General features: G+C 36.0%; 1 protein-coding gene and 1 long non-coding RNA gene across 5 annotated transcripts in view; one reads left to right on the top strand and one right to left on the bottom strand.

Moving 5' to 3' along the window:
• LOC116575225 overlaps positions 1–12,962 on the top strand; it is a 49,689-nt gene extending 36,727 nt beyond the window's left edge. For both annotated transcript variants that reach the window (XR_004279657.1, XR_004279658.1), the window contains exons 2-3: positions 7,810–8,019; positions 12,878–12,962. This is a non-coding gene — a long non-coding RNA (uncharacterized LOC116575225). The remainder of the gene's footprint in view (positions 1–7,809; positions 8,020–12,877) is intronic.
• TMEM67 (transmembrane protein 67) overlaps positions 1–13,547 on the bottom strand; it is a 50,396-nt gene that overhangs the window by 22,988 nt on the left and 13,861 nt on the right. For all 3 annotated transcript variants that reach the window (XR_004279656.1, XM_032316489.1, XM_032316490.1), the window contains exons 5-14: positions 13,113–13,182; positions 12,943–13,017; positions 7,943–8,005; positions 6,686–6,840; positions 6,467–6,575; positions 5,628–5,714; positions 5,298–5,363; positions 3,005–3,161; positions 2,656–2,779; positions 1,060–1,165 (exon numbers count right to left, since the gene is read on the bottom strand). Coding sequence is in view for 2 of the 3 variants with exons in the window: in XM_032316489.1 (XP_032172380.1) it covers positions 1,060–1,165; positions 2,656–2,779; positions 3,005–3,161; positions 5,298–5,363; positions 5,628–5,714; positions 6,467–6,575; positions 6,686–6,840; positions 7,943–8,005; positions 12,943–13,017; positions 13,113–13,182 (1,012 nt within the window). In the remaining variant the exon portion in view is untranslated. The remainder of the gene's footprint in view (positions 1–1,059; positions 1,166–2,655; positions 2,780–3,004; positions 3,162–5,297; positions 5,364–5,627; positions 5,715–6,466; positions 6,576–6,685; positions 6,841–7,942; positions 8,006–12,942; positions 13,018–13,112; positions 13,183–13,547) is intronic.

The following is a 13,547-nucleotide window of genomic DNA, read 5'->3' as shown; positions in this document are numbered from 1 at the left end:
ACTAATTTTAACATCCAATTAGGTCATACAAATGAGGATGTAAAATCCTTTTGAGAAAAGTTATCCTATGTGTCTACCTTTTGCTTCATGAAAGCCTAAATCCAGTAGCAGCTGAGTATGAGTGGAAAAAGAGTAAAAGCACAAAAGAGAAGCCAAAACTGGCTACAGGAACTAGAACATTAAAATTTAGAAAAGTAAAATAGTGGAAATTAAAAGCTGTTAGTGAGGTTTGGAGGTAGGGAATGCTTATACAGCTCTCATGTTTCCACAGAGCGAAAGGAATATCTATTTAATCTCTCTGAGGAAAAAGTATAGAAGGATTACCTCTGGTTTTTTCTCTATCCCTCTGTCATGAACCCCTCCTCAAAGTAGAGAGGCTTTATCTAACTGGTGATGTTGGGAGAAGGAACTCAGCCTTTTATAGGCTCATTCCCTTTGGTGTAGCCCATCTTCAGAGTGTATGCGGTCTCTCCTCCACAAAGGACCTCCCAGGCATGGAGGCCTTTAGTTCTAAACTTAACTTTAAGTTGGAGAAGTAGGAGGATGCCTACGTGGCTGCAGGTCCAAACTGTATTCTCTACTTCACTTCGGCACTACTAGTTATAAACTACTGATACTTTGAATCTCTTTCTACCTGTTGAAGTAGATTTCCACCAAATGAGCAAGCCTGATGAGAAGAGACCACTCGTGCCTCCTGAAAGTTTGAGCTTCTGGTTTAATTAACCAAAGAAACAAAATCTTAGTGCAAACAAGTTGGCCAAAGAGGACAGAAGCAGATGCTGTGTGTCCCAGCATACCCCAGGATCCCGAACGGGGATGCCTGACTGCTGCCAATGGTGTCTAGAAAACAAACTTAATTCTTGTTTTTTTTTTTTTCACCTGAAGGATCCACAGGAACTCACCTTTATCATTATTAGTAAAAAGTAATTTAAGACTTGATTATATTAAGTGCAGTATTTATTTAAAACCTGAAAAAGGACTACTAGCCTTTGACTATAATGTACACTGCATCAGTATCACATTAACACATACAGAGGCACTGACCAGCATGGGACTCACCTTCACAGACTGGCTGCTGGGATCTGTGGTATCAATGTCACTGTATGCAATGGTAATTAAAGGAGGGTAAATGTTTCCATTTTTCGTGTTGGGTACAAGGTGGATGCTGTTTATGAGAAAATACACTTCTAGTTATAAATATATCTAAGTTTTTAAACATACACTTAACTTTCTTTTTTTTTTTTTTAATATGGATAGTCTTGGTGACCTCAGAACCAACCAGTTAATAAGGACTAGGGAAGGTCAACATAAACTAGTGGTACCAACACAAGCTATCTTAAGTAATATAAAAACTTTAATATTAAAATATACCATCTGAGATAAATTAGAAACTCTTCCTGAACTAGGTCTTATGAAGTTCACAAATGAAATCACTAAAGCCCTGTGAACCCTTTCTGAGCAACAGTTAAGACTGAAGTGTTAAAGCCTAGAAAAAGGGAGATAACATCCTGATTTTCAAAAGAGAAATACAGGGGCGCCTGGGTGGCTCAGTGGGTTAAAGCCTCTGCCTTCGGCTCAGGTCATGATCTTAGGGTCCTGGGATGGAGCCCCACATCGGGCTCTCTGCTCAGCGGGGAGCCTGCTTCCTCCTCTCTCTCTGCCTGCTTCTCTGCCTACTTGTGATCTCTGTCTGTCAAATAAATAAATAGAATCTTAAAAAAAAAAAACACAAAAGAGAAATATAAATTCTTAACAAAATAATGTGTGTTATATCCCGTACTGTTTATGGCACATAGTGGAATGTATTTTGCTGAATTCAACGGATGGGTATAATTTGTAAATTCAAAAAGGAGAGTGCCAAACACTAGCAGCTAGCATGGTTTCACCACGATTGGGTCAGACCTGACTAGGACTCATTTCATTTTTACTAGTGATACACTAATAAATTGAGGGAATGCTAAAAACAGTACATTTGGACTTCAGCAAGATATATAATAGAGCTTCTGTACTGCTTATACCTCATAAGACTAACATGAAAATCAGAATGAAGTAACAATGAAAAAAGATACTGAAGTGCTTCCGAGTGCCAGACTCATACAAGATGATGGTGTTGATTTTCACAAATGCTCAAGGTACACATCAAAAAATATGAGTGAGAAAGTCTGTGATGATCTAGAGGTAGCAATCTCATAATGAAAAGAGAAATAAGAGCTGCATGGCACTACTCTAAGGTAGGGTCATCTTAAGATTTCCTAAGAAGATGGAGGTGTTGATACTTAATCTGGGCCAACATAGACCAGTAAGGAGATGAAAACACACAGGAGGCCTACCCACTGCAAACACTGGGTGGGCTCTTTCTAACATTCCCATTTCAGCCCACTGCTATTCAATTCCTCTCTACCTCTCAACCCATTCTAATTCAGCAGGGCCAGAGTATGAATTCTGACAAAACTCCTTGGTTCTTCTGCTATAATTTTTCCCTTGGTGTTCCTCACTTCAACTGGTGTATACCAATCGACAGAGGTATCTAAAAAACCTTACCTATTGTTCCAATTCAGTTGTCCTTACTGTTTTCCTTGGATAATCACTAGTAAACACTTTCATTAAAATCCTGTACACTCCAAGCTTAATTTAGTGCAACAGATGTTTGTTTACCTCAGTGATATTTGGGTGGCAATTCGAATTAATCTTGGCTGACTTCCTAAGTCATTTTCTCGTCCACTTAGTGCATCCACTAAGAAAATGCGCCGAGTCAGAAGCCATTTGCTAGAGCTACTGTCTTTTTTCATAAAAAGAAAGAAAGAAAGATGGCATTAAAAAAAAATACCTTCAAATTGTTCAAGACGGCTCTCGAGAAGTTTACTGAATAAATTTAACCCACAAAATTAGTGCACTCTGTTTTAGGTAAGACGGCTTTTTTATAACCCTTGGTTTACTAAATTATCATGCTGGTTGACTTATTTATTGGTTTTTAGCTCAGAGAAAGAGCATACAGATGTCTTACCTTGGTTCACAAGTATTTTATTGTATTGAAGATTTAGGTTTAACACAGGTACAGCCCAAATATATTGGTGTTGATTTTCATCAGTATATTCAAGGTACACATCATAAAATATAGGAGAAGGAAAGTCGGTTAGGATCTTAGAAAGAGGAATCTCACACTGGAAAATAAAAGAAAAAAATGAAAGCACTGAAAATTAGAAAGCATATTTAGTATTTTTAAAGCATTTTTTAATTTTGTAAAATAAAGTATCTTTAAGCTATATTGTTTACATGCATTTCCATGTGATTTCCAAACTTGAATACTATAAATATGATTCTTTTTTTTTTTTAAAGATTTTATTTATTTATTTGACAGACAGAGATCACAAGCAGGCAGAGAGGCAGGCAGAGAGAGAGGAAGGGAAGCAGGCTCCATGCTCAGCAGAGAGCCCGATGCGGGGCTTGATCCCAGGACCCTGGGATCATGACCTGAGCCAAAGGTAAAGGCTTAACCCACTGAGCCACCCAGATGCCCCTAAATATGATTTTTTTTAAGGGCCAAAAGAACTGAGAATAAAGAACTGCCTGGTTCTTGTCCTATTAACACAGATAGAGAGGGTATGCCTTCATTCTCAACATTAAGTGTACATCAGTGAAAAAGTTGAAAACCACTGTCCTATGGGATGAGGTCTTAATTCTTTCTCCTGATGTACTATATTGTCTATGATTCAGCTCCCCTTAATAGAGTCAGGCCTATCTTCCACGATTCCCTACCAGTCTATGGTCCATTCATACTAATCTACTTGCATTTCCTAAATACACTACAGTATTCTATTTCTCTCTGACATTGCAAACATTCCTGCCTGACATTCCCTTCCCCATTGAGCTTCCCTGGTAAATTTATATTTGTTCTATAAGCCCAAATGTCACTCATCCTGAGAAGTCTTTTAATACTTCCCCAGCGATTGCTGATGACTCCTCCTTTGTAACAATATGGCACCTCAAATACACCACATTCCACATTTTTGCAATTCTTTGTCTATATAGCTGTCTTCTCTAGTAGGCTGTGAACTACTTCAGAGGCAGCCAGGTTCGATGGAAAACCCAGGGATTTTAAGCCTAATTGAACACTGGTTCCACAATTTGCCTGATCCAAGACCTTAAGTCAATTAACTAATCTCACCGAGCACCATTTTTCATTTATGAAGTGCATATATATATATATACATATGATATATATCTCACAGTTATTCTGCACATCAAATGAGATAACAAGGATAAAATGCTGAACATCCAGCAGCAGACATTTAATCAGGGTTGGTTCTCCTGGCTCATGGTAAACATATAATAGTATTTCTTTCTTCTTTTAAAAATAACATCTAAATCATTTATGATAAAAAAAAAAAAAGTAAATTCAAAAAAAATTTTAAAAAAAAGTAAATTCATGTTCATGATATAGGATTTGAAAAATATAAAAAATTAAAAAATAAATCACTTGTAATCTCACCATCCAGAGATAACTACTGTTAAAAAGACTTATTGTATTCCAATCTGGTTTCCATGATGACATTTTTCATTGTAGTTTTATCAAAACTGAAATCACAGTTTTGTTCGATGGTGTGTGTATATGCATTTTATCAAGAAGTACTTTTGTAGACAAACAAATGTCTTGCAAAAGTTTAATGGCTTATAATATTCCTTTGTACCATACTGTAATTTCAAAAATGGGTTCCCAAAGGAAGGCAGGCCAGGGAGGGAAGAGGGGAGAAAAAGTATGGAAGGACAGAAAAAGAAGCACTTTAACTTATTAACTTAATAACATTTTTACTTTATTCTAAAATGCTCAGGAATAGGGTATCTTGGTGGCTCAGTTGGTTAAGCATCTGCCTTCAGCTCAGGTCATGATCCAGGGTCCTGGGATCAAGTCCCAAGTCAGGCTCCTTGCTCAGCAGAGAGTCTATTTCACACTTTACCCTTCCCCCTGCTTATGATCTCTCTCTCTCTCTCTTTCTCACACTGACTCTCTCACAAATAAATAAATAAAATCTTAAAAAATTAATATAATAAAATGCTTGAAATAAATAATATTTTTAAGACCTATATGCCTAGAAGTAGATAAATAATAATTATGAAAATCTTACATTATATGTTTAAACTCTATAGATACCAAGATTTTCTGTATCCAAATAATAAAATATTATATCTCTGAAATTATTCATTACTATTAAAAAGGTTTCAAAAATTCAAAGATTATTCCAATTATTGCTGATGCGAAAAATGAAGCTAAAATATAGACTAGTATAGTTGAAACTTACATTTTGTTGATAGGTTGTTCCAAAAGAATAAGCAGCATTCAATCTTGTCTCTGTGTCTGGACAAAGCTATAGCAAAAGAACACAACTGATAAATATCAGAATAATGTTTCTTCACTTATAGTCAAGAGTTCTTAAACCCCGACATAACATACGCTTTATATAATACCACTTAAAGTAGTTTTAAGAAATTCCCATTTAAAGCACAAGATAAAAACCAACTATAGCATGTAAGTGATACTGTAATCTAGTAAATATCAAGTCTTTCCCTCATTTTTTGCCTGAGGCAAAAACAAGGCACATTAGTAATTCTTCAGCTAGAAGTATGCTCACCTGTAAAATACCTCCTTCTAAAGTTTGCCACTTGAGAAAATTTCCTCTTACATCATAGGAAGCAGCAACAAACTTCAGTTTTCTATTCTGATTAAGTAAAAACAAGAATAAAATAACATTACAGACTCTAGAAGCAGTGCAGTATTCCATAAAGAAACAATCAAGGTTGACTGATCCTTTCTTTTCCCAAAGATCAAATATTCAACTATCTTTACTTAGAAGCAAAATTAATCTAAGTATCTTTATTATTAAACACACCTAAAATAAATGAATGGTGTTTTGCATTAAAACTATTATTCCAGAATTGAGAGGCAATGCTAGTGATGGATAACCTCCTTTCACACCTGTTACGAGTATGTGTGTCTGTGTGTGTTTGCATGTGTTCGCATGTGTAGAATGGTTGGGGAGTTAGTAGGTAAAAGAATCATCTATTCCATCATTCTAGAAGGTCAAAAAGCTGAAGATAAAAATTTGGATCTGTGAAGTGCTAAGGAAATGGCACAGAGTCCCACTCAACCTTTAGAAGCACTTCTTAGAAATGCAGAGATACAGGAAGACTGGGTCTGTCTGGCATTTGGTGATATAAACAACCTTCCCAGTCCCACAAGTGCTACTTGCCACCACAACCACATCATCCAGAGGTATCCATAGACTCAGGTAAGACTGCTAACCGCTATATCGTATAATTCCTACAAGCAGCTGATATTTAGGTTTAGTTTAGTAATCACATTTTTAGAAAAAACCTAAAAAATCAAGAATTATGACTAACAACATTCTTATTACCTTTTAAAACTGTAAATCAAAATACAGTTGTTCTTTAATAATCTAGTGATTTATACCTGGTTTTCCCCTTTAAAACTGAAATTTGTAGGAAGAGGTGTGGTACTGAGTACTTGAGGTGCTAATCCTAGCTGGTCTCCATAGAACAGCCATGGAAGATTCTGTCTCCTGTAAACAATTACAGTTGTTTTAATAATGGGGTACCAATGTTAATATTTGTGAAAGTAACTACACTGAATTTGGCTAAAATGACAGTTCATCAATCAGGATATCTTTACCAAAATGAAATAGAATGAACGGTGCGCAGTCCAGCAGTATTTTCAAAGATAAACTGAAACAGTCGGCATGCATCAAAAGTGGTAGAGTCATAAGAATTCATGTTCATCACACACATATTTCCGAGAGCTTGGCAAGATGTTAGATTGGCATACACCTATGAGAGAACCATGGCAAAGAAATGTAACATGGACCTTAATAACTTTAATAACTATATTTGAAAGAAAACTAATTTGTTGAGTTTACCTCTCAAACGTCTCAGTTTTCCTCATCAGGAAGAGGCAACTCCATTTTTATAGTTATTCAAATCAAACATTGCAGTGATCTTTCTTTCCCTTCCCATACCCAACTCCTCAGTAAAACCATGTTGACTCAGTCTTCACTGTATACCCAGAAAGTGAACTTCTTTCATTTCCATGCTACCATTCTTGGCTATGGGTCCAAGCTCTCACTCAGATTGCTGTAATACTCTGCTCACTGGTCTCCCTGTTTCTGGCAAATCTCCTCTCCATGCTGGTGAGCCTTTCAAAACCTGAAGTTCAATCTTATTTTCCTTTGCACAAAATCCTTCTATACCCCTTACAGTAAACTCCAGCTCCTCGCCATAGCCACCCCCTTCATCTCCAAATCCAACTCTCCATTTTCCCTCACTTTCTCTGCTCTGGCTGCTCTAGCCTCCTTCCTTTTCTTAAGCATGAACATACCAGAGAACTCCTGTTTTGGAACCTCTGCACTTGCTGTGGTCTCTGCTTAGAACATTCTTTCCCTGGATATTTACATGGTTCACTCTCACTTCCTTCAGGGCTTTGTTCATCCTCAGAGATACATATGCTGACCACCCTAAACAAAATAGTACTCCCTCCATTCTCTATGCTCTTTATACTGGTTTATTTGTCTTTATAGCACTTAGAACCACCTGCATTTACTTAGAATATAATTCTGTGAGGGACTTTTTTTCTCCTGTCTCTTTCTGAAATATATAACCTGATTTGAGAACAGGGCCTAGCACGTAGTAGGTCATTAATAAACATTTACTAAATGACAACATGAATCACTTTCCCCCAACACTCAATCCCAGCTAAACAAGCTGGAAGATATATAATTTTGTGTATTTTCTTTCCACTAGAAATGACTTATTCTTCTTATATTATATGACCAAGGTGACATATCTACTGAGAAGACTTTGATTATCTGGGGGAAAAGAAGGTGCACAAGTCTTCAAAATGAAATAAAGTTACTTTTAAAAAATTCAAACTTACCCAACAAGCAACTGCTGATGACTGCAAATACTTTGCAAACCATTCTGAAGTGAAAGACATGCCCTGTTCACAAAAAGGTAAGTTTTGGTTTTAAATTCAAATGAAGATTTCTTACGTACATCGCTAGGAAAACATTAGTATGCATATTTTCCAGTGGGAAATGGCTATTATTACCTTCTCAATGTTGTAAGAAAATAGTTTTAATGGAAATATAAGAATTCTAACTGAACTCAGTTATTACACATAGAGACTGTACTGCAAAATCATGCCACTTAGGCAAAAGATATAAGGAAACAAAGTGTGTCTATAATAAAAAAAAAAAATACTATGCCCATTTTAGTAATACAAAAAAACAAAGAACAAAATGGCAAGAAAATAAAAGAAAACCTAGATACTGATTTAGTATTTCATTGTTAACATTTGCTGATTTAGGATTATTATGCTGCACTAAATTGGCCAGTAATAAAAGAGAAATATTTATGAATGATTTCTAAGCAACAGGAAATTGGCGATATGTATAGAACTAACATTTAAAATCTCTAAAGTGGTGATTCTCAACAATGAACATTATAATCACCTGTGGGATTTCCTAAGAACAAAAAATGCCTGGCTACATTCCAAATCAATCTCCAGGAAGAACCAAGGCATGCATGGGCTCTGAAAGCTACAGATACAAATCTCTGGCTAAGAACCACTGCTTTGGAGCTTATCTGCATATCTTGCTAAAAAAATGACACACCAAGAAACACCATTCAGGGTAATTTACTGGACATGTACAGAGGAGATAAAGCCAAATTATAAGGAACACTGCACCATAGCTACCCAAAAAATCTAAAATAAAATCACAAGTCACTATTTTCATTTCTTTAAGGAGGAAAAATTCTCCCTTTTTAAGAAAAAAACTCCACATCTGTGTATAAAATTGAAGATAACATAAAAAAAAACTAGTTTTTTTAGTTTTTTAGTAAAAAAAATGGAAAGCAATGATTTTCCAAGCAGTGCTTGGAAATTCATGTAAAATAAACCCACAGACAATTTTAGCAGCAGTGTTAAAGCTGCATGATCCTCTCACAAAATAATATCCACACATTTTAAACCAGGAATTTAAAAACACTTAGGAAATTTATCTTAAGGAAATAATCTCTCCAAAAGGAAAAACATACCTATTTGCATAAAATGGTTGACAGCAATATTATTAATAATAGAAAACCTAAATATTCAAAGGCACTACAATTATATAAATTTCAGTGTATTAATGAGAGTGGTAGGTAGCTATTAAAAGTTACATTGGGTGAGCCTGGAGCATGGTACAGGGAAACCAAGGAAGTACAAAAGGACTGAAGGAGACATGTCAAAATAACACAAGAGCTTATCTCAAAATGTGGGACAATTTGAGCTTCAAAAAGATCCCAGGACACTGGGATTATGACCTGAGCTGAAGGCAGAGGCTTTAACCCACTGAGCCACCCAGGTGCTCCCAGTGTGGGATACTTAAATTGATCCTTGGATTCTCACCTCCCCCTCTCCTGTCCCTGCAGAAAGGGGAGGGAACATAAAGGGCATTATTGGAACAAGGGGAAATTTGGAAATGAACAATATATCAGGTAGATCTATTACATTAATTTTAAATTTCTTTGATGTGATACCGGGGGAAAACCCCCTTGTTCTTAGGCACTACATAGTAAAATATTTAGGAGTAAAGTGTCATACATCTACAACTTACTTTCAAGTGGCTCAGAAAGAAAAAAAAGTGTGTGTGTGTGTGTGTGTGTGTGTGCATGCATTTTACATGCACATGGAAAAACATTAATGACTGGTTAACCTAGGTGAAAGATATATGTACAGTCATGGTATTGTACTTTGAGCTTCTCTGTGATTTTGAAATTTTCAAAATAAAAGTCGACAAAACATATAAGATGCTAGATCACTATTACTATCTTTGGGGAAAGATAAGGGAAGACACTGACCCATGTACACAGAAAATTCTTTATTGATTGGCAGGTATAAATGCCTCTCATAAAATTATACAAAACTAATTATGTTCCAATTCTGTATTGTTCAAGAAAACATTTGATATGTCATGTTCTAATCACACTTATCCAATTAGGAAAAGTGTAAATTATCAAGGTCATACAAGTACTTTAGTCTAGCTGCCAATTACAGTGTCAACATAAACTAATAAACATGCATTCTGGTTTTTCAATCTATCTAGTCTCTTGTGGGTTGAATTATTTTGAAGTGGTCCCTTAGGCCATGACTAACCTCCAGGTGCATTGCTAAAACTGAGTTCTTACACCTGCCAGGCTGAGGACTGGGCCAAGATAGTCACATAATCTTAACTACATTTGTTTACATGTCTCCTACAACTATACAGACCCTGTCTCAATGCTCGTTTTAAAGTGACTTAAAATCAAGGTATCTAAACTTGTCCTTAGGAAAGCATCAGTGTCCAAGACTGATAAGTTTAGAAGAAATGCATTAACTGAATCAGATTAACTTTAAGAAGGGAATTGCCTTTCTCTGCCCACCTTTCCTTTTTTTTTTTTTTTTAAGACTTTATTTATTTATTTGAGAGAGAGAGAGAGTGAGAGAGAGCATGAGAGGGGAGGAGGTCAGAGGGAGAAGGAGACTCCCCGTGAAGCTGGGAGCCCTTTGCGGGACTCAATCCTGGGACTCCAGGATCAAGGCCTGAGCTGACGCAGTTGCTTAACCAACCGAGCCACCCAGGGGCCCAGGCCCACCTTTTCTTAACAGAGAAGTCTGCACTGGATCTACTGCACAGTGGCATGAAGAAGGGAGGATGTGGAGGTGGTATGGAAGATAGCAGTATGGTTCAAAGACTGTTAGACTGAACAAACAAATTAAGTGAGGATGAGACCCAGATTTCTCACTACTGGAGAAGGTACTGAAAATCTGTCAAAAGGAAAGGTTAAAAGGAACACTGAGGAACTGCTTTAGAATTGCAAGTATCAGTATGAACTCATTTACTTCAATATATATATATATAAAATAAATAGTTATAAATATATATATACATATAAGTGTGTGTGTTTGTGTGTGTATTTTAGCTATGTCTCCTAAAAGGGTATACTAAGTGTGGTAATCCTGGTTTCTAAATATTATCCTCCACAAATTCTTAGAGGAATGGTTGATTCCAGGAATGATGAAGGAAAAGTACAAAATGAACCTGGAAATCTTCTTGTGCCAGAAAGGAAAGAAATTCTCAAGGAATGATGGACATATATCAAAAAGGTATAGGAGCCAACTTGAAGGGCCTTCAGTGGCTAAATCTAGGACAACCTGAATATCAAAACAATGCATGTATTGGATTACAACCAACTGAATAAAATAGGAACCCACTAATCTATACTGACATTAATAAACAAATACATACATAAATGGGAAGAAGGGGAACTACTTCCTTAAAGTAGAAGGTTAATTAATAAATGTAGAAAGAATGATGGAAATATTTGGCAACCTCATAGTAGTGGTTGATAAAGGCAAGCATCACCAAAGGAGACTAAAGCTTACTGTTACTTATTGTTAATGTTTGGTGAAGACAAAGCATAATCTTGAAAATTCTCCTCACAAAATACTAATCAATTACAAAAGGAAAAATGGTACCCCTAGAGCAGACATGGCAGCTTGACAGCAGGTGATCAAAGTTAACATCACCAGGGAAAGGACATATGAATGCTGCATGCCCTCTGTTATGGTACAATGCGCTGAGAAAAGCAAGACATTTTTTTATGGTTTCCTGCCAACCACGTCCTGATTATGAGGAAAAACTGATGGACCCAGCCAAGGGGCATCCCATAGACTATAAGGCCTATAACCTTCAAAGCTGTTGAGTTCATGTAAGGCAGGAAAAGACTAAAGACATGTTCCAGATCAAGAGACTGAAAGAGAGGGGAGCTCTGTATGACTGATCTGATACCAAAGAGGAAAAGGAAATTTATTGGTACTTTTGACAGAATTATTTTAAAAAGGGAAAAAAGAAAAAAAAATAAAAATAAATGTCTACAAGTTTTGACAATGATATACAGAAGGTCACTATAACCTGAGACTGGGGAAGAACACTCCAGAAGATATCTATCTTATTGCTAAGGAGCTAATTTTGGGGTGATCTCAGAGCTCTGTATCTATACCCCTATCTTAGTTTATTTTGTTGTTTCGCAAATATTTGGTACTTGCCTATCACACCAATAAGACAATACTGGAGAAGTGGAAGTTTTGCTTTATTTTTCAAGAGCCCAGATTCTACCTTCATCATGGTTGTCCTCCAATTCCTCCTAACCACTCCCACTGATCTAAGAATGATTTGAGCAACCAGATCCTAGCCTGTCCACCCCCAGCTCTGCTGGCATACTTGGTATTTTCAGTGCTCATTAACTAACTTCTAGTTAATCATCTAATTCCTATTCCCTTGGATTCATGATCTCCACAGTTCAAGTTAATTCACTTTCTTCCCATTTTACAAAGCAGACATAGACAAGCAACTGCTGCAAAGGCTCTAACCCTAGGCCTCCATGCTCTCAACTACAAAATAAAGAACCTGGCCAGATACGAATAACCCTCATTTCTCCAGTGATTACCATGTATAGGTACTATGAGGTAAGTCTGATTACTATATCCAATGTACAGACCATAAAACTGAAGTTTAGAAATATTAAGTCCAAGGATATATAATTAATGACTGGCAAATCCAGGGTTCAAGCCAAGAGTCTCTGGTGCTCTTAATAAATACTGCTGCATCTTTATAGGATCTATAAAAGAACTTTCCAGCTTAAACATTTGGAGATCACCAAAAAAGGATGAGCCAAGGTAGAGAAGAGAGGAATGGTACTTATAAATAATAACGCTGAGTTGTTAATGTTTCTCAGATTGATAATTTCTGTTTTAAAGTGACTTATACAGAACTCTTTCTCATTTTAGTCCCAGAATAATGAGCAAAGGAAGTACGCAACAAGGATGGAACAAAAAAACTACAACATACTCACAAGATCTCCATAACGGGCAGATGAAATTACACGTGAAGGAAAATTCCCTGTGTTGCTGAAACATAATCCCCCTGTCTTCATAAATAAAAAATAAATAAGAAAATAGTTTATGGAAATGTATTACCAACTTAATTTTAAAATATATGCCTTATTAATTTGATTAGCCTTACTAAAATGTTCGGTGCTGAACAGGTACAGGACCTGCTGATATTGATGAATGTTGGTTCGCATCGGACACATCTGTCAACATAACAAAAAAATTTTTAAATGTCAATGAATTATGCTAGACCTAATTTCATCAAACACTTGTCTTCCTAAATGCTGAATTAGAATAGATTCATTCAGCTAAGTAATAACTTGTAATAAATAAATTAAAAATATTAATATTGATTTGATTAATTTTATTACCATTCCTTCTATTTCAAAGCAAGGTATAAATAAATAAGTAAAATTAACCAATAATAGGAGAGCATTCTTTTGAAACTATATCAAGTGGCATAAATAATATTGAATAAGATGGTTAAGTCACTCAATTAAGAGCCAAAAAAACTCATACAAATGAAACCCAATCTGTTTTCATATGTAGTTATATCAAATCTAATTTC

Source organism: Mustela erminea, chromosome 16 (assembly GCF_009829155.1).
Source record: "Mustela erminea isolate mMusErm1 chromosome 16, mMusErm1.Pri, whole genome shotgun sequence".
Taxonomy (NCBI): Eukaryota; Metazoa; Chordata; class Mammalia; order Carnivora; family Mustelidae; genus Mustela; species Mustela erminea.
The sequence above is the reverse complement of the archived record's forward strand: the minus strand, read 5'-3'. Positions and strand labels throughout refer to the sequence as shown.